The sequence below is a fragment of the Pseudonaja textilis genome, chromosome 5 (genome assembly GCF_049901715.1).
Source record: "Pseudonaja textilis isolate UNSWEBS1 chromosome 5, rPseTex1.2, whole genome shotgun sequence".
Classification (NCBI taxonomy): Eukaryota; Metazoa; Chordata; class Lepidosauria; order Squamata; family Elapidae; genus Pseudonaja; species Pseudonaja textilis.
Genome location: NC_141994.1, coordinates 7,954,689 through 7,976,839, shown reverse-complemented (window position 1 = coordinate 7,976,839; position 22,151 = coordinate 7,954,689). Strand labels below are relative to the sequence as shown.

At 38.9% G+C, this 22,151-nt stretch overlaps 1 protein-coding gene across 1 annotated transcript in view; it reads left to right on the top strand.

Moving 5' to 3' along the window:
- The window catches only part of LOC113445083 (V-type proton ATPase subunit S1-like), a 57,625-nt gene that overhangs the window by 31,436 nt on the left and 4,038 nt on the right, over positions 1 to 22,151 (top strand). The window contains exons 7-9 of the mRNA XM_087935631.1: positions 14,232 to 14,476; positions 16,840 to 16,902; positions 20,707 to 20,956. Coding sequence (XP_087791757.1) covers positions 14,232 to 14,476; positions 16,840 to 16,902; positions 20,707 to 20,956 — 558 coding nt within the window. The remainder of the gene's footprint in view (positions 1 to 14,231; positions 14,477 to 16,839; positions 16,903 to 20,706; positions 20,957 to 22,151) is intronic.

Here is a 22,151-nt window from a genome sequence, read left to right as displayed (position 1 = left end):
CGCCTGAGATTTGAGCCAGTCAGTCATGCCCTCCCGCAGTTCCGTGTCGTTGTCAAAGCGCTGTGTTCCAAGCCAGGTCTTCATCCTCAGAAATAAGTGGTAGTCGGTTGGTGCAAGATTGGGGCTGTAGGGCGGATGAGGAAAAATCTCCCACTTTAAAGCATTCAGGACTTCTCGAGTGCCATAGTTTGGCCATTTTTAAACTTAATGCACCATTGGCGCACTCCACCTTCAGTGATGATGTTGTCCCCATACACTTCACACAGTTGCCGAAAAATTTCAAGCAGTTTATGGTTTTTTGCCAACGAAAACCTTATCACTGATCGCACGTCACAACTTGCGGGATTTTCAATTGCAGCACACATTTCAAACGTTTGCTATGAAATAACGGGCAATGATACGAACCCCCAATGGCACGAATAGATGAAGACTGAGCGGTGGACGCACAGACCAAAGATGGCCACGATAGCTCCGCCCCTTCTTGCTACAGATGAAAACGTAACCTATTTTGTGGATAGCCCTCGTGGATGAGCGTTAGATGTCGGATACAGATAAACAACTATATTTCTTTGATGCCATTTATTCTTATTGATTAGTTTGAATCATATAATTTAAATGGAAGTGGCATTTTATTAAACAGCCATATAGCTATGTAGCAGTATCTCTGACACTCTTACATACCGGCTACATTTATTGGAAGCTCATCAAATTGTAAAGAAAGGAAAAGAAACTATCTTATGCTTCAGTCTTGTAGAAATTGAAGCAGGTACCACGTTGCCTTTACTCACAGGGTCAACAAGACTGTGATGTTTCTCATTTCCTATCACACCAACCTCTCTTTTAGGATTTTCTCAGGGGTGGGTTTCTACCGGTTCTGTCCACCTCTGCAGAACCGGTAGCTCTGAAGAGCAGCAGACACAGAACCCAGTTCTATGTCTGCTGATGTTTTTGCCCACCCGCCCACCTGGGGTCTTACCCGATCTTTATTTCCTGATTTTTCAACTTCAGCTGCCAAATGAGGCACAGCTGCAATTAGAAAAGCAAGAAAAGAGGGCTGTTTTAAAGGCTGCGTCTCTGCACACAGCATGCTGATGATGATTTACAGGCACATGGCTCACAGCGTGCAAGGAAGCTTGTAAATCCCGAACGAGTAGTTAACCCTGTCGAATCCCACCCCTGGATTTTCTAAATTTTTTAAAATAAGTCTTTGTATTTGCCCAAAATGAACCATGCTTGCTCCACATATAACTTCCTAGTAGTCCCTCATTGCAATCACCTGAAAGCTGAGTGAAGCAAATTCATACATGTTTATTTTGAAGCAGTGTCAGAAAGTTCACTGTTGTCTTTGTTCATCAATTCAATTCCCCACTTTAATTGCTATTCATCCCTTCCTTTAAACATTAACATTTACATTTTCCCCTTGCAAAGCTTAACTAGGTTTGGAACCTTTTGAAAGGGCACTCCTTGTGCTTTCTCAGTATACTGCTGATGGAATACTTTTATCCTGTTCAGTGTGCTGAAAAACAGCATGTCTGATCAGGCATCAATTATGGGTAAAAGAATTACTGCCAGTTTACGGAAGAAATAGAGGAACAGCCAGTGGAGAACATCCCAAATCTTTGTGGAAGCTGGCAGTCCAACATTCCCTGTTATTACTACATACACTTAATTTTTGTCCTTCCATCAGTGATTTTTCTGTTCCTGCTTCACACACAAATCACACAAGGCCACAGAACAGCACTAGAAAACAGAGATGGAACAGCTGGCCTAATCTGATTTCTACAGCAGCTTGTGAACTCTAGCTCAAGTTTTCTTCTAGTCCAGAAGAAAGGACTTCAGGTTAATCGTATTTTCCAAGGGCAGAAGATAGGATGGAGGGTGCCACTCCCAATAACTAACTTTCAGTATAAGGCATGGGAAAACAGCCTTTCTTCCAATGTAGAAATGACCAAGTTTCCAGGTTCATATTGGATATGCTAAGAACTGGCTGAGTATATTCTACAGGAGTCGTCCACAGGTATAGTTTTAAAAAAGTAAAAATGGTAGCCACAATGGTGTGGATGAAGCTCCACCTGATTTTTATGTGTATCTTACACATAATAAACATTTTTAAAATGGAGGGGGAGGGAGCATTCAATCATACTATTGTAGCCACCATCTTGACATTTTCAAACGTATCCAGTTTGGGGCTAACGTAGCTGATAAAAAATACATTGCACTTTTAAAATTGTAATGCTGTTCAAAAAGCTGATCTTGATCAGCAAAAAAATGGTAAAGAGTACCAAAAAGGGAATTTTTGGTATTCTTCACTATCTTGTTTAATTCATCCTACCAATAACTTAGCAACCAACTCAACAGTTCCTTCTAAGAGTGTAGCTAATTTTAGAAGTTCCAGAAGACAGCGGATAATTAGAACTTAAACATCTTTTTCGACCAAAGGTACGCCATCTTCCTCATCTGCGTTATGGTTGAAGAGATCAAGGACAAATGGAGATGGACAGAAGCAAAGCTGTCAGCCAACACAGCTGACAGGATGACAAGAAATGGAGCTACAGTATATCTATTGAAACATTGAGCTTTCAATCTTTTGCCTTTGTGAAAGTTGAACCAACATAACACTGACTTAACTCTGGTCTTAAACTAGATAGTTTACTGTTGATTTTTAAGAACCATTACTGAATATTGTTAGTTCAATCCTGAGATAGTGATATGGCTTATGGTAGAAGAAAAACAAGAATTAAGGTTTTTAATGGAGTTTTGAAAAATGGACTAATCTCCACATTTTGCTTTGACAGGAGGAAAATAATATGAGCTAGGAGGTCTTTTTACTGACAAGGTTTCAAATCAAGATAGAAAGCTTTTAATGTTCTCCAATAGCTGTACTGAAGAAGGACTGCATCTAATTTGTTTAAATACTGGGAAGAGGATTGTTAATTTATTTCAAAGAATAATATGGCCCTTTCCAAATTGCTAACAGCAATTAACTAGGCAAATCTTCCCCAATCTTGTGCTCTCAGAAGATGCACTCACAATGTATCTGGAAAGTAGGCAGTAAAAGAAAATCATGATGAATCCTAAAATCTTCAATGTCACTGAGTTATATCTTTTGCATTGACGCATAATATTTGTGCACATTTCAAAAGGACTGAAGTTCATTTGGGACCTTACATTCAGTGGTGTGGAATCAAAATAGCTGAGATCGATGTCTGGCCTGTAAGGTAATTGTTGCAATTGATCCAGGTGATTAAAAAGCCTGGCCTGATGCAGGCAGCCTGATTGCTATACAGAGGAAGGATTTTAAACAGATATAATAAAGAAAAACCAGGGAAGATTATTTGCTTTATGGATTCTATTGTGTGATTCAGGCTGCTGTGATCAATGTGATCATTAATAGCCCCTTGGTATAGTTATTGAAATCTAAGTAATTTCACAATTAATGTAGACCAGGGGTGTCAAACTCAATTTCATTGATGGCCTGATCAGCACTGTGGTTGTCCGTCGGGGGGCAGGGGGGATGGGCATGGCCAGAGTGGTCCGTCCCACTGTCTGTTTTGGCTTGTGGTTGGAGAGCAGGTCATCTTCTTTTGCGGGTCTTGCCCTTGGCCTGCACAAGGAGTGTGTTCCCCTTGCACACCTCATGCACTTTGGCCCCACGGTGGGCTGCCACCACCATTCAGCATACCTGCCCAGCCAGAAGGAAACAAAGCAGCCATCTAGAAAGGCCAAATACAGGTGATAGAGCACGCTCAGGTCCAGCAGGATCCCCATCGGTGCCATGGCCACTCAGGCCCAGCAGAGATGGGAGGAGACACATGAACCCGGATGGGCCTGGGCGGCCACAGCACTGATGGGAATGTGACTTGTGGTTGCCATTTTTTGCCTGCTGGGCTTGGCATGCTCTAGCACCTCTACGCGGGCTTTCTAGCCGGCCGCTTAACCTCCTTCAGGCTGGGTGGGCTTGGTGCTTCAGGGGGTGATGGCAGTGGCCTAATGGATCTGCGTGAGCTGCTGGTGGGCTTGATGATAGTAGCAGCCCACAGCAGTGCCGAGGTGCATCGGGCATGCAAGGGGTGTGTGAGAGGAATGCGTTCCTCATGTAGGCCAAGGGCAAGACCCATGAAAGGGCCAAGGAGGTGGCTGAGATGACCTGAGGTGACCTGATCTCCGACCACAAGCAAAAACAGAGGGGACAGAATAGGCAGGCCAATGGTGTCTGGCAGCAGACGCCTCACCTCCTGCCTCACCTTGTCTCAGCCTGGGGCAATGGCAGTAGCAGTAGCCAGAGGCAGAGGTGCAGGGGAGAGGTATGCAGTCTGGCTTGCTGGATATACCAGGCAGCCTCCTGCCTTGTCCCAGCCATATGGGATAGAGCAGACACATCCGGTGGTCCGCATCACGTGCCTTCCCCCTGATTCTGACTGCTGCCAGTGCTGCCACTGTCACCACACCTGCTTCGTGGAGCCCCTGCTGACAGAAACCTCCCCCACATGTGCACATGCACCCACGCACACACGCATGCATGAAAGGCTGGAGATGCTGGTGCAGGAGCAGCGCTGATCTGCAACCTGGTTGTATCCACGTTGGGTTGTGGTGGGCTGGGCCAAGACAACGCTGGCCGAACACCTCCTGTGTGCATGCCAGGATGGGATGGGATGGGCTGTACGCACCTGCCCCTGCCTCCTCCTATGAACCCGCACACTCATGGGGAGGCGGTGGGCTGGGCCTGTGCACACATGCACCCAACACCTCCTGTGAGCATGCCGGAATGGGCTGGACTAGGGCAAAGCAGTGGGGGCCAGGCCCTTACAGTTTCCAGGATGGCTGCGCAGGCTGGATCCGACCACACTGTGGGCCAGGTGCGGCTCGCGGGCCTTGAGTTTGACACCCCTGGTGTAGACCTTTCAAAGCAGTTCCCTTAATCATCCTCTCTATCTTAAGTCTACCTGTAAGTACAGTATTGCTTATATAGTTTGAAATATGATACATATTTACAGATGCTTGAGGGTTTTAATAATTATTTTGGTGCCCCTGAGGAGAAGCTTCATTTCTCTGAATTTATTGTATAACTTATATGAAATGGCTGGAGGCATAAATATCTATGACCTTTAGGATCTGATAAAGTGATGACAAATGCATCATGATGTCATTACTTAAATGATGTGATTGTGTAATTGCTTTCTGGTGCAAGAATGTAAGTTGCATCGTTGATATAATTATGTTAAGACCTAAGTGTAATCAGCTGTTTCTCCCACCCCCCTGTGAACACCAGTGACTGGAGAATGTCTTTATGTGGTAGAGGTGTTTTTCAAAATATAAACCTTCCGGTCTCATTAGATTTTTTAAAAATTAGTTGACTAAAACAGATTAAATAAGGATGCAGCCTTCTGCAAAGTGTGAACTTGTAGCAGTGCCTGAGCTTCCAAGAGAACCACTGGGTTTCACAAGAAACCAAGGAAAGGAAGAAGCATTTTAACTCTACTCTGAAACAACACCCTAATTAATTGGGAAATACATGTTTTCATAAATTGAAATACTCAAAGGTGGCTCAAACTCTTTACAGAATTCCCATATGGATACGGGGCTTCAAGGATTGTATTGAAAGAACCCAGGCTGTCTTTCTTAGAAAACTTCTGGGTCTTCCTCCTTGTGTTGGGTTTGCTCCGATGTATCTGGAACTGGGCACTCGATCAGTCAAATGTATGGTGTGGATTAACACCTTTAAATGGTGGTTTCGGGTGCTCTTTCTGGCAGTTCCTGGTAGCTATCTCTCCCTGGTGTTTGCTGACTCTCATATTTCTCATTGGGAGAGGGAGCTGATGAAGAAATTACACCTTCTAGGTTTTATGGGGGATGCCCTGGGAGGTTATAGCCTTAAGGACGCCCAATTTAGGATAGTCCAATGGCTTGTGACCTGCAATATCTACGAGCCAGAGCCAACGAAACTTGCTCCCCTCTGATCTTCAGCCAATTTAATAATTACGGACTGAGGATGGCTTCCTATTTTTATACCCTAACCATTCCCAAGTATAGAAGAGCTTTCTCTCTAGCTCTCTTTAATGTCTTGCCCTCAGCACTACTGGATGGGTGATTTAAGAGGCTCCCGGTTAACGAGCGGCTAGGCCCCTGTGACAGAGCTGAGGTTGAAACTGTGGAGCATGTCCTTTTATATTGCCCTATGTATAACGCAGGCAGATCTAAGTTACTGTCTCTCCTTGAAACAGACCCTTCTAGACCCAATGTTAGCAATTTGTTCTTATGTTGTCTAGGGGATGGCTCCTCATACATCACTTCTCAGGTTGCCAATTTTTTTTTTAAGAGCTGTAACCATCAGAGGAGAATGCTGTAATTCCCCTTAGTCAAGTTTTTGGTGACCAATTGTTCATGATTCATTTTCCCATTATCTTCTTTTGTTGTACTTGTGTTTTGGTCTGTGACCGCAAATAAAGTATTATTATTAATACTCAAAGGCATCTTCTCAATCCATCACATTTGTCAAAATGATACCAGGAAGCTCAGGCCTTTCCCAAGTGCATGAAGTGTCATGGGGCTCATTTGAAAAGGGTAGAGGTTTCATCACACGATTCATTATCACATGGCATGATTCCATTTTTGGTATCTGCCTTCCCTGTGGACACCATTGATAAGAATTTGTCTGTTTGTTTAAACAAAGAGTTAGGAAGACCTAAGAAAACACAACAAAATGCAGAGACAATTACATTTTCTCCAATCTTTTTCAAGGATCTTAGCTGGAGCAAAACCAAGTATTGAAATCTACAAAGCCAGGTGTAGTTGGTTAGCCCTACAAGATAGACCAGACTAAGACCAAAGATATATAGGTGAGGACTGCTGTCATTGTAACAACTACAATAATAGACTCTTGCAAGTCTGAATGTGCTTCCTCTCTCCCTCCATTTTCATATGAAGTAGGGAGGGGCTTGTCTGAGATGTTTTCTCATGTTACTTCCTTGGCCTGGGCTCAGGCCCCTTTTATCTGACCTTTGACTTGCTACAAGCTCTTCCTTCCCCATTCAAGACCATTCCATATTTCCACTACACATTTTAGTACACACTGGTGTTGCAAGCAAAATTTCCGTTGTTAATCATTAGGTCTACTCAACCTTACAATCTCAAAAACAAAAAGAGCATTTGGAGCACTCAAAGATACTCATGTATTATCTGTCTTGGTTCTCCCAAACTTTCCCTTTTTTGTTTCCTTCTCTGAGTATTGATATGCATTTAAAAAAAACACACTAAATGATAGCATGTAACTGAAAAAATATACTTAATTATTTGCTAGTGAGATAGGCTAATTCCTTCGTATAATGCAAAGAACACTTTAGAATCATTACAGCTGAACCAGAGGTGGGATTCTACCAGTTTGCACCTATTTGCTAGAACTGGTTGTTAACATTCTAAGCAGTTCGAAGAACCGGTTGTTAGAAGAAATTACTGGCCTAATCCTGTAAGGAAGGCAGGAAGGAAACATTCTGGTGTTGCTTACAGAAACTGCCTCTCTGTTAACCCTTATTACATTCTTGGCAGGACTAGACTTCCTGTCTCAGGAACTTCTCTGGAGTTTTTTTCCCCCTCCTTTGCTGGTACTTTGCTTGTGTGGAGTGACCATTCAAAGTTACAATGGCACTGAAAAAAGTGACTTATGACCATTTTTCACACCTACGACTGTTGCAGCATCTCCACAGTCATGAGAAGCCAGGCAAGGGGATGCGTGCCTCGATGTGAGTGATATTGAGTTGGCCATGCCCAGCCAGTCACATGAGCACCAAGCCACGCCTACCAACTAAGCCATGCCCACAGAACTGGTTGTTAAAAAATTTGAATCCCACCTCTGAGCTGAACTGCTTCAAGCTACTTGAAGCTAAATATATGTCACTGTTAAGGTTAACAATGTCTTCGCAAGACACAAGATGAAAAGAAGAGTGGAAGTTACTATGTGTTATTATTAACTATAGATTAACAGAGTTAGAGTATGATATTTAAAACAATTATTTCTGCCTTATAATTTTTTTCCAACACAGAAGTTGTCATTTCTTTAACTTTAGAATAAATAGAATAAAACAAAAATTGTTTTAAGTGATATTTGTCATGTATCTTTATAAATGAGTCTAAACAGATTGTTCATAGAAGACATGAAAGCTCCTGAAGTTAGGTTGAAAAACTCTAGATGATTTTAGATGGCAGCAGGAAGAAATAGAAAACCTCATGTTGTCATCTAGCAATCATCTAAGAGCCAACAATGTTAATAGTTAAAAGCACCAGGTTAGAAAGCAGGAGAACGTGAGTTCTAGAGTTTTAGGCATGAAGCTATCTCTAAGACTTGGTCAATCACCCACTCCTCTCAACCAAAGTGAGAAGGAAAGATGAACTACTTCCAAAATGTTGCCAAAAAAACTGAATAGAATTCTCCAGCCAGGAATCAAGACTGATTCAACAGCTATATATATAGCAATGGCACTTAGACTTATATACCGCTTTATAGTGCTTCACAGCTTCTCTAAGTGGTTTACAGAGTCAGCATATTGTCCCCAACAATCTGGATCCTCATTTTGCCCACCTCAGAAGGATGGAAGGCTGAGTCGACTTTGAGCCTGGTGAGATTTGAATTGCCAAATTTCAGTCAGCTGGCAGTCAACTGCACTCTAACAGCTGTGCCACCATGGCTCTTATATAATTTGAATCTGTGCATTTCCACCAACTTTGAAAACCCTAGTTTGTTCTCATTCCTTGGAATGTATCATTTTTCCCACCAAATTTCCAGAGGTGATACCCTTCATATGGTGACAGTTCTCCCAGAATTTTTATTTGGAAATTTAGGGAAAATGACTAAATGATTGCTCAAGTCAGCTGCACAAAAAGAACGGTGACTTTTTTTTTCCAGCAAAAATTTGCAAACTAATGCAGAAATGGGATGAATGACATTCAAGGTAAAGAAAAATAAGGACTTTAAGAGACACTGAAATGGCTCATTCCTCTGTAATCCCAGCCTGGAATTTCCTATTCATGCTGTTTCATCATGCCATTAAAAAGCAGGGAGTCAAACCTGCCCATTTTTCAGGATCAGCATCTCATGCAACTTTTAGTAATGCAAGGAGCAGTTTATTCACAGTAATGGAGAGGCAACACCTTCCAAAACAAATTTGCATTTGTGCCTTTTAGTGGCTGCCTTTGTTTTGCAGCTTTAGATAGTGCTCATATAGTGTATGTGTAAGTCGCAGTTCCAGCCTCAGAAGCTAATGGCTTATATAGCCTGCTGTGCTCAAAGTCACTCATGAATGTGAGCGAGCACATTTTCAAGAAGTGCTACATTTCTTAAAAGTTTCATTTCATCTCTGTGAAAAGCCAAAGCATCTATTCCAATTTCAACAAGTTGAGGTAAATCCTGTTTTGAACATACAGCACCTGCTGAGCACCTGCAAAGGCAGCCTCTGTCACCTCCATTTACTCTACTCTTCTTCTTGTGAATAGTATCTAATCTGACACTCTGCAGCATCCACCTGGTTCCCTGATCTGTGTATACTGCTGAGATTTCATTTCCTTGGACTTAACTTTCTCTCCTTTATACCAGGCCCTACACACTGCGACACTGTTCAGTATTCCTTTTTTGTAAAAATACGTATATTTACTTCCAGCTGAATCTTCTACAGAATCTGCTGGTAGAATGAATTTTAAACCACAGATAGGTTTTTGAAGCTAGATATTGATCTTCAATTATTTCTTTTTTGTATGTTTACTTCTTGACACAAACGTGTGATGTATTGATTTTAAGAGGACAAAAGATTACTTTGCTAGAAGCATAGGTGAACATTAACATTTCTATGCCTTGTCCAAGACATAAATAGCTATCAAAGGACATATTTCATGTTTCATTCATTCAGTGCTATTCTACGCCTAGCTTAACCAAGTCCTTGAGAATTCAGCTGGACTTTATCCTAGTCAGAATATATAGGAATGCAGTTGAAGAATGCCTATGATTTTACTGGTTTATATTTCCAAGCAATTGGAATTTAAAGCATTCTTATGTGCTATGGGCATTCTTGAAGGTAAGAATCTTAACCTGAGCAATGATTAGTGAAGCAGGTTTTATAATTATAACAGAAAAATGTATTATTTACAAGGAAAATAAGAATAAAAAAGCCTAACACCAAAAAAAAAACACCCAACAACCCTGGAGTACGTGCTCTGTGCCTGTAGGTCTCCCATTTGAGCAGAGAGTTAGACAAGAAGTGCTCTAAGATCCTTTCCAAGTTAGTTATTCTGTATTCTGTTCTGTAAGAAATACAGAAAGATTTGACCTCTGATTATTATCTCTTAAACAAAGAGTCAGCAGAGCCATAAACAAAGAACAGACATAGATGAAGTCCTTAACTTTTGATTTAATCACTCCTGCTTCCTTCTGCTCAGTAGGTAATGAGGTATGGAAGAATCAATGGCATTAAACTTGTTATCTTCCAACACGGACATCTTAATTTCCACATCAATCTTTTGAAAGTTCCTTCCTCACAATTTTTACTAAATAACTATGAAGAACTAATGCTTAACTCCTTTTTAATGAATTGCTTGAGGGAAATACTCTTCCAACAGACCTGAAAGAAATACTTTTGTTATCAATGTAAAAATATTTAATGCTATTTTTAGTCAGGAAAAATAAGAGCACTTTTCTGAAAGTTCAGAACAATTCCGCATTTGCTCACAGTCCAATCTGATTCCATTAATTCCATATATTTATAGTGGCTCCCAACTTTTTGATAATCCTGCTGTCATAAAAAGCCAGCATAACAATGACCCAATTTATGCCAATCTGGCTTCTCTTTTCCTTGGAGAAAACATGAAAATTGTAGAATGAAGACCATAATTATGCACACATTCAATTCACTTCAATGGGGCTCGGACCTTTTCTGTTCAGGATTTCTATCAGCATTTCTCATTAATCAAAGGTTTGCTTGAGACGCTGTGTTTATCCTTTTAGAAATCAAATAGCATTGAAAGAAGATTGGGGTTTGATTACTTTACACCATGCTTTGAAAATAACTTCAGTCTTCACTGCTTGCTTCATTTTTGTAAACTCAAAATTGCTGTTCATAAACACAGCATTAAAGAAGATGAGAAATAATCAATACTATTGAAGTGCTGATTTAGGAATGTCTGACTGTGAAATAATATTCTCCATACAGGAAGCCTCTTGGCCTCAAGGACCAACATCATTGTGGTCAAAACATCTTATCCTACAAGTCCTGGGAAAGAGCTGATGATGATGCTGTAGGACAAACATAGCAGGTTTTGTTTCCTAACTTCCAGTAATTTTGGAGTAGATTTATTTATTTATTTATTTATTTATTTTATTTGTCAATTATTTACAAGATAATAAGTATAAGTGTATACATAATTATGAATACATGATATGGGTACATATAAGAAAAATAAAAGAAAAATAAAAGAAACAATAGGACAGGGACGGTAGGCACGTTGGTGCGCTTATGCACGCCCCCTACAGACCTCTTAGGAAAGGGGTGAGGTCAATAGTAGACAGTCTAAGGTTAAAGTTTTTGGGGTTTGGGGAAGAAACTACAGAGTCGGGTAGAGTATTCCAGACATAGACCACTCTGTTGCTGAAGTCGTATTTCCTGCAATCAAGCTTGGTGCGGTTAACCTTGAGTTTGTATCTGTTGTGTGCTCTTGTGTTGTTATGGTTGAAGCTGAAGTATTCATTGACAGGTAGGACATTGCAATGTATGATTTTATATACCATGCTTAAATCAGACCGAATACGGCGTAATTCAAGGTTTTCTAGTTCTAGAATTTCAAGTCTGGTGGCATAAGGTATTCTACAATGAGTAGAGGAGTGGAGAACTCTTCTTGTGAAATATTTCTGGACTTTCTCAATTGTGCTAATATCAGATACGTAATGTGGGTTCCAGACTGATGAGCTGTATTCGAGTATTGGTCTAGCAAATGTTTTGTATGCTCTAGTTAGTAGTGTGATATTACCAGAGAAAAAGCTACGTAAGATTAGGTTAACAACTCTTAATGCCTTTTTGGCTATGTAGTTGCAGTGGGCTCTAGCACTTAGATCATTAGAGGTGAGTATTCCAAGGTCCTTTACAGAGCTTGGATCATCAACAAGATCTTGACTATTCAGCTTGTATTTTATTTTCGGATTTTTTTTGCCAATATGTAAGACAGAGCATTTATTTGTTGAGATTTGAAGTTGCCATTTGTTTGACCATTCTGATACACAGTCCTACTGGAGGTTTACTTACAGATTCCTACTGGAGGCAATTACTTGTTGTCTGAAGTAGTTGAAAGTCAAATATTGAATAATAATTCTAACTAAACTGAAACAGAGAGCCAGCTCAAGTACAGGATAATTCAGTTCCTGGTTATGACATAGGAGTGTATCATTTGGTTTTTTGGTAACCTGGAAGTGGCACAACCTTATTCCTGGAAGATTTCTCAGTTCCTCATCTAGCCTGAAGCGCTAGGATTTCCTCATGCATTGATAAATCCAGTCCAATCTCTCTCTTCTCTCTTCCCTTCCCTTCCCTTCCCTTCCCTTCCCTTCCCTCCTCTCCTCTTCTCCCTCTTCCCTCTGTTTTCAGCTTAAGTACAGATATTTCTCGACTTACAGCTACAACCGAGCCCAAAATTTCTGTTGCTAAGTGAGACATTTAAGTGAATTTCACCCCATTTTTGACTTTGTTTGCCGTAGATGTTAAGTGAATCACAGGCTGTAGTGTAGTTAGAATGGTTCAAGAAGTATCTTAAATATTCAATAGTATATAGACTGTGTTCACATATAATAATATGTCCAGAGGTTTTAAATGAGCCTCAAAGGTCTGGTTCATAATTCATTGTTAATCATTGGTATTACTTATCATTCTAAACTTAACATCCACCTTCTATAATGGCTAATCATAATGCATACTGCCCACCATGGAACTGTAACTTTTGGCAGGAAGCAGAGAAAAATTGAAGCAGAACTTTGAGTACTTCAGCAAAGTATTATAACCTAAGTTGCAAAAACTGGATTAGATTTCCATTCTAGCACTGTTTTGCTGGGTTAAGGGTATGAAGTATTGTGATGATATCCATGCCATATTATCTATATTTTTTGGTTGGTGGATTGGATTGTGTCTGCAAAGAACCAGTGATATTTTGTTTAATTATATGAAGATGAAAAGAACTTCCTGAATGAGGAGAACTGAACAGTTGTCTTTTAATTCTTGGTGCCTCCATACAAGAGTTAATTTTCTAAGGGCAACGTTGGTCAATGTTATTGCTGCAGATGCTGCACTTCCCCATGCCTATATAGCAGTGAATATTCTGCTCTCTCTTATAAAGAGCCATGGTGGTGCAGTGGTTAGATTGCAGTATTGCAGGCTAACTCTATTCATTGCCAGGAATTTGATTCTGACCGACTCAAGGTTGACTTAGCCTTCCACCCTCCTGAGAAAATGAGGACCCAGATTGTTGGGGGTAATATGCTGACTCTGTAAACTGCTTAGAGAGGGCTGTAAAGCACTGTGAAGTGGTATATAAATCCTACTGCTATTGCTCTCTTCAGGTTTCTGAAACTATTATCTAGTGTAGTTTTCATTGCCCATACAGAGTTCCTGAACAATTTTGCATTTTGTTTCCTTTCTCTCTATTGACCTATTGCTTTGCAACAGTCTGATCATTCAATAATACTGTGTAATAGAAAAGCTAATCCGGCTTGATGCAGCGTTGATGCCTATTCACCTAAGCCCCTTTTTTTCTATTTCTTGCTTGGGTAAAGGAAGGTATGACAATTGTGGTGATTTTTCCCAACATCTGTGACAGCCCATTAACCCAAACTTTTGTTTTCTGTCAAAGCCAAAGATAAAAGTCTATTGAAGAAGCCATGTTCAGAATCAAAATGCAGGCACAATTTGCTATCTGTGATTGCAGGAGAAGATTTCTCAGGAGTGTCTGGTAGGCAGGGAGACCCTGCTGGCCTCTGAGCAGCCAGAGAATACGTGACTTCAGATGCATCATAATTTGTGTTATTTCCTGAGAATGCTATAACTCAATTCTGATTAATAGGAGCCTCGGCAAGCAATATTCACTAACACGCTTGTCCATTCTTAAAATTTCTGGATTGCTATTGTAGATAATGAGGCTAAGGATGGCATTTGATCTCCAGGTTTTGTTTCCTGCTGAAATAAATCACACTTTTCGTATGTTTCCTCTTCCAGGTACCTGTGAGACAAGATATAATGTGGCATAGTAAGCGACAATTAATGTCTGCTGAAAGTGAAGTAATTGACTTATATCCTCCCCTGAATGTAACCAATGGGACCAACACCACGTGCATCCTTTTTTATGCAACTAATTTCACTCTTACAATCAACACCACCATTCACATGAATCTGACAAATTCAACATTTATTTTTCATGATGTGGACACGACTTCATCTGTTTGTTCCAATACCAGTGCAACGTAAGCAGGATTAAAATATTATTTCAGCATTGATCCTCTTTAATAGTAAATTAGACAAGCAGGTTACCACTCTTTAAATCACAAATAACAGAGTGAAAATACTAGAAATCCATAACAGTTCAGATTAAGATTGACTGTATTAATAAGGTAATTATGAAATTATACAGTTGCTTTTGTGCTTTTTGCATTTTAAAACATTTTTTCTTACAATCCCAGGCTTTTTACATTTTTACATTCACTTTATTTTGTAAATTAGTATGGATACAGTCCTGTAGACATTTACCTGAAGGCATTCTCTATAGCAGCGTCTACAGTTGCGGTCAAGAGGGAACAGCTTGACAAAAGTTGTTTGACTCAAGCTAAAATTCGTTTTACATGTGCATCAGGATGTCACATGGCATCTGGAAAACAATTTTGAGTAGACTTGCAGAAGCTTATGGACCAACACTCCTTTTTTATAGCCAGGGATGTGCAATCTGGGTAACTTTAAGACCTTTGAACTTGCTGATTGGGAAATTCTGGGAGTTAAAATCCACAGGTCTTAAAGCTGCCAAGGTTGGACGTTCCTGGTTGAGCCTTCAAGAGATAAAAGTATTAACTGTATAGAATGTGCCTAAATAACCATCTTGTTATATGCTATGCACTTCAAGAGGAGTGTGTCTAGAATGCATGGGCTGCATAAGCATTTTCCTACATAGTTTAGGAAATTCCATGATTACACTGCCACTTAAATGACAAGCAAAAAGTTTGAGTTTACTTTATTGATTAGCTCTTGGGCCATATCAAAGTGCAGAGTTCCAGACACAAAAAGTATTTTTACTGAGATATTACCCATCAATTTCAGGCTGAAGAATGGAGTTCTTGGATTAATTCCAAAGTTCAACACATTTTAGGTAGAATTTTATAAGTGGATCATTATAAGTGTCCATGACCCAGACATTTGATTCTTGCTTACAATCATTACAACCCATGCAATGTATACAGTCTTTGTGATGGCCATTCTTTCTTTGTGCTACAGCTTGCTTCCAAAACCACAAAAGCAGCCATTTCAGGTGACCTTTTAATCCAAAATGACACAACCAAAATAATTGGTTGATTTTCGTGGACCCACATCTTCTGAAAAAAAATTCTTTCACAGTGCATCCCCCAAATTCAAAATGTGCAAAATTCTTCAGGCTCAACTTAAGTTGTGACCAGCAGTTATGAGGAAAAGTATAGAATGTTTGCATAATCAAGAAAGAGTTGTATTCATAATTTTATTGCAGAACATCATACTATTACAGTGGCATCCTGTCCCTGCAGAATGCCCCTTGTGTAGAAACTACATGTCCCAGAGTTCCTAACTAGACAGAAAAGAATTCTGGGACATATAGTTCCAAAATATCTGGGGGATGGCAAATTGGGAAAGCTGCTTCTGATAACGAATGCGTAGTCCTTTACCAATTCCAGCTGACATAAACATGGACACATCATAAGAAATTATGAGTATCTTATTAGAAAAGTAACAAAGCAAAACATTCACACTATAATACAGCAGACTTTCTAATGCCATTATGTTCAAAACATTTTGAGAGTGTTTGGACTAAGGGAGAGAAGAGTTGAAAGAATTATATATCTGGAAAATTGCTTTTCAAAACTGCTCTTTCAAGGGTATGGCCCATTTCCTATTTCTCATAGTAACTCAAAAAATGCATTCTATTTTTTGACGCACGTGATTGAAGAACTTAGCTACTCTTTTAATTGATATCAATCTTCCCCAGCCTGCCATTCTCAGATTTGTAGAACTGTAAATTCAGCTGATCTGCTGGTAGTGAAGGCCTGTTGACTAGAAAATGCTTAATTGTGGGAAATACTTTTATTTTTTTACTTCTATACAAGTTAAAATACAAACAGTACGACTAGGTCTTCTTTTATATAGTATTCCTTTCTTTCATTTCCAAAACAGTTACGTATGATCCCTTTCCACGTACACTCCACTCTTCCATGCTCTAATAATAATTTTTATTCTTTATTCTCATTCTATGAGACAATTCTTTAATTGTAAGATCTCATTCCAAGAAGCCTTTGGCAGACTTATATTCAAGTGAATTCTTAAGCGTTGCTGTAGAATCAAGTTCAGTTGATAGCTTTTCCACTTTTGTTTCCCAAGAAAAGAAGAGATTCTCCCATTGGGAGACTTCTATTTATTATTTCTCTGTATTTACTATCAATATGTTCAATATGTATATGCTCACTATATATACTATATTACTAAAATACTTCCCTATGTGTGAATTTCCCTATACTTACTAGCTCATTATCCAGATTTTATTTGAAAATAAACTGTTCACATTGCTTTCTTTTTTTTTCTTTATTTCTATTAGGTTGTCATTAAAATACACCAACTTGGAGAATGAGAAGATTGACATCAAGACCCTGGAAATAAGGTAGTTTAGAAAGATGTGGTGAAGCAAGAGAATCACATTGCAAATAAGGTTTATTATTTTATTATTATTATTTATTATTATATATATATATATATATATATATATATATATATATATATATATATATATATATATATATATATATATAAATCCCACCTCACATATAAATATTTTGCGCACACAAAACGTGATCACCACCCCTGTATCTATAAGTGTGTGTGTGTGTGTGTGTGTGTGTGTGTGTGTGTAGACTTTTTAATATGTGTTTTAATATGTAATTCCCCCTTTGCTGAGGGAAACAGTAGACTACTTTTGAAAGCAAAATGATTTTCGGAAAGGTTTAGGGGACATGGGATGATAGGTCATCAGTTCAAAATGAAAAAAAAAAAAAAACCCTGAAGTTTTGCTAGGTCAGCAGTAGGCCTCTTTTGCCTGTTAGAGGACCAATTTTGTTTCTCAGTCCAGGCAGTGGGCTTCTATTTGCTTCCTTTGAATCATATATTATGCATCACTGAGACGATTTCACATCTCAATAGATGCATTATGAATGAATGTATATTATTAGAACAGTAAAGCAACAAAATCCAGATGGGCATATGCACCACCTTATTACTATCTCTCCCATTTTTGGAAGGAAGCAATTACAAAGTGAACTGATCTTCTCCCCTCAAAAAAATAAAATAAAATAAAGAAAATAACTAAGTATCAGCTAGGGATAATTTAGGGTAGTATTGCTCAATCTGTCCAGATATCAGCTTCCAAAATATTCCTGCATATTTTGCTTGGTTTCTTTCCATCTCTTTTGGCTGTCTAAACATAATATTGCTCCATTTTCTCTCGAAATAAAGGGAATATTATGGAGATGCTTCAACATTTTCAGATTTTGCCACTTAGGTCTACTGACTTGCTTCTCCATCCTACAGCTCTGCATGCCTCATTTACTCTTTTCATATTATATCCCATTATGTAGTGATGTACTGATTAGATGTGTCTTTACTGACAAATCTGTATTGTTGTATGGCTAGATTACATCATCTTAGATTGTTCCTATCTGTCATGTAGGTTGTCATTTATTTACCTGCTGTTTGCAAGTCAACCAACTCAGATAGTCAAAACAGAAACAAGTGTATAAATCACAGCAATTCCCATCAAGACAAAACCCAGAAAATCCTTCTCCCTTGTATCAAAGAACTGGTGAAGTTAACTGGTTCTGTAGAGTAGTGATTGCAAGAAGAAATACAAGTCCAGTGAATACCAAGATCACATCACTTTAGAATCAAAGTGGCATGAACACACAAAGTTTACCTGTTAAGGGTGAATATGTCTATAGTAGTGCAGCTAGGACCTAGGACCAGATTATATTTATTCATTTTTTTAAAAATGATTCTTCTGAGAAATGAATCGCTTTACCTGAAATTGGCCATGCACATTCTGGATCTTCAATCCTGCCTAAACAAATCAATCGTACAGCACTGTAGGGAAAACACAGCTCGCTATCGAGGTCAAACTGGAATGACTGGAAAGCAATTTATAACAAACAATAAAGACTATCTTGGGAATGAATAAATAGAATAACGCGTACAATGGATTTAAATTTAAAAAATTAAATATTTTGCCACATGCTTCAGGATACTATTATTAACAAGACAGCCAAGAGACCACAACACTTAGCAATGTTAAAGTGCAACAGTTATATTTTTCACTAGAACAGCCTCTGGCAGAACAGCTAATGAAACACTTGCAAGTAATATAGAATTCAAGAAGTCTGATTTAAAAAAAAACTTCAGAAGAAAATGTTAAGTTATAATAAAAATCGTGAGCTGCAAGCAGGCCAAACTACAACATTAATATTGATGGGAACCCCAGCAGCTATTGCTACTCCTGATTAGCCACACTTATACAAGACAAACTCTTCCTTATTTAAATTATTTCTTAAATTATTACCGTGCTTCCAACTCCAACAGACAAATATTCCTAAAACTTAGAAGAGGGGAAATGTTGCAACAGTTGAACTGTAAAAGGAAATTCATATTTATAGGAGTATAAGATGCTCCCCTAAAGCAGCACATACTACTTTAGATGTTCACTCTAATGCTATTTCTCTAAACAGCAAGAACTTTCAGGATTTCAATTTAGGAAATAGGTTTACTGTATCGAAGGAGGAAAAAAAAAACATGGCTCTGAACAGCTGTCATCTAGTAATCAACTAAATTTTTGCAGCTCAGATTTGGTAGCTTTAGACTCAACTGGAGATTTCTTCCAATGGTCTTCTTGATTTTTGAACTGGAAATGTTAAGGAGTAATTCTTGAATCTTGTCTGTTTCTATTATCCCGATCACTAATGAAGACAAAGGTAAAAGCTAAGAAAAAAAGGTAAAAGCTGAGGCAGAAGTAGAAGTGGCTATTATATTGAGCATAAGCTAAGAAGACAAAAACCAAAAACTGAGAATATGAAAACCAGTGCCAAAAACTTGGTATTCTTGGACATATTACAATAGCCTAGCAAAGTACTTTATTAATTAATCTCCAAGGTCCCCTTATGTCTATGAAAGAAGTTAATTTCCTATACTGTTTCTGTGATCCAATTTTTGATGTGTGGGAACATTTTCAGAGATATGCTGCTGCCACACTCACGTGTACATATTTTTATCTTTCAATGAATGTAGCAATCTTCTTCTAGAAGTCCCCTTTTCTAGGTAATAAAAGCCTCTTCTGCCCTCCACCCAAAGAAAATAAGCATACCTCTTTTGGGGACTGCTGTCCACCACATTCAGAAAATTAGCCAAATCCAAATGTCTTCAATTTTATGTGAGTATATATATTTAAAAGGACAAGAAATCCTTGGAATCTATTTGTCAATGTTCTTGAGGTAATTCCCCATTAGGAGAATGAGTACACACAGGGAGGCGTAGTGAGAGTGGTGAGGAATAACACACAACCAGCACACAGATACACTGTATAGTAATATGTAGGTTTTCACTTCCAGTAAACAGTTAAGCAAAGTCCAACAAGCAGTCCAAGTCATACACAGTTAAAGCAGTCAGTTTTCGGTCCAGGGATAATCCAAAATCAAAATCCAGTATCATAAACAGTTCAGTAAATAGACTCATATCAAATCCAAGAAGAACGACGATCAGCAACAGTCAATAGGGAAAAAAATGCAAACCAACCAACATCGAGCATCAGAACATCTAGCAACAACAACTAGCAACACTCTCTGGGAAACCAGGTTTCTGGCTCCATCTTATGGCCATTTGACACCCAATTACAATTTTTAGCATTCCCTTAAAGAGATAGTATTAAAATGTCTATCCTGGTTTATATATTTCCAACCCAACTGTTAGGTGACTTACATTCCTAACAAATGTCAAACAAAATCAGTGGTGCTAATATACACTTTGAGACCTTGTACATCTCCCTTTTCTGATCCACATGGTTTACTAGGAAGTAAGCACTTTTTCATAGACAAACATTAAAAAGTAAAACAAAACAATGAAACATCAGTTGACTGTTGGACACACAGTTTAAATAATAAGACTAAAAGTTGATCTGCTTATTGTTTTTCTCATCACATACTACTTTCTCTTGCTGTGTATGTGTGTTTTGTTTGATCCCTTCTTTAAATATATGGCCCTACCTTTCATCCCTGAGGTGTAATTGTGGTTGCCCACCTGAGCAGAATGTTGGGTTTTTACCTCCAAATGTTTCAGGTATATCTGTATCTAATCTTACTTTCTGGTGCTTTTGATTCTTCTCCTACAATTATCTCAGAATGACTCTTTGTCATATTTTATTCCTCTCTAGATTCTTGATGACCAACATGTTCTATACTAGTTCTTCAAAGAATTGGTTCACCTTAGATTTTGTTCATATTCTGCAAGATAACAGGGATGCTGAAGATGAGCCTGCTAAATTTAATGTCTCTACTATCTATGGTCCTGCGGAGTATTCATTTCATTGCCCCTTGGTGGGCACGGAGAGCCACTATGATGTATTACTAATTCCAGCCAACGATAAAGCTAAAAACTGGAAAATTGATATTTCTGATTTTCAAGTGAGTACCTATCATTATTTAAGAAACAAATACCAAGAGCTCTAACTCGGGGTTCTAGGGAACTGAAACTTAATACCATCTATGCATTTTCTTCAGGAGTAAAGGGAAGTTTTAAAAAACTAAACAATTTCAATGCCTTGCTCATGTTTGGTCTATGGTGACTTATCCAGTAAGGCAAGGATAAAAATTTATTTAATATCCAAGGCTGCAGTTGTCAAGGGAATTAGAGAAATAAGGGACACAAGGAGTGCAGAGCTGAGTATTTTGGAAGGGAAATCAAATTTGGAAAACTTTCATTTTTAAGTGTTATATTTGGAGATAGTGTATATTGCCTTGGTCTGGTTGATGAGGACGATGAAGAGGCAAGGGCATCTAGAAACAATATTTTCTAGTAGTAGAAGAACTAATCAGTCCACTCTAAATAGGGACAGTTCTAGCAAATTCCCAGGGCCCCTTGCCTGCACCTAATAACAGCATTTCAGATTTGATCCGGCCAGACCAAAGAGCAGAATTCTCTAGAGTGTTGAGACCTGTAAGAAGCAATCCAATAGAAGAGCCAATTCTGAAGAATAAACTTCCACATCTATGTCCCCAAAGTGTTTTCTCAAGAGACAACTGAACTTTCTGGGTTTTTTTAAAAAAAGATTTTTGTTTCTCATCCAAGGAGCTGAAGAAGCTCCTTGGAGAAGAAGTGACACATCTTTTAAAAAAACAACAACAGAAAGTCCAGTTGCCTCTTTAAAAAGCACCTTTTGAGACAACCATGACCTGGATGACTGAGAATCTCCATCGACATTCCACAACTACGTATTGTGTGGAAGTTGAAGATGGCTTATTGATTGCCCATACTCCCTGAGAGAAAATGCTGAAAGCAACTTTCCAAGCATCAGCTCTGTGATGTTTATCTTGCCATGAACTTGAATTTGCCAAGGTTGACCATGTTTCAGTTGCCATCTTGAGATACACTAAAAAGGACTCTCTTGCTTCTAAATGTTCTGCCTGAGCTGGCATATCACTGGACTGTGTCAGGCATCCAGCTTGGCTGGCAGCCTGCTGTGCCAGCACAATATGTAAATTTGGTCTCTTCCCCCATCTCAAGTCAGATGGAAACTGTAAAGTCTGTTTTCAACCATCATGGTTATATAGGACTTCAAAGGCCAAAAGAAAGGAACTTGGAGTCCCGTAGATCCCAGCC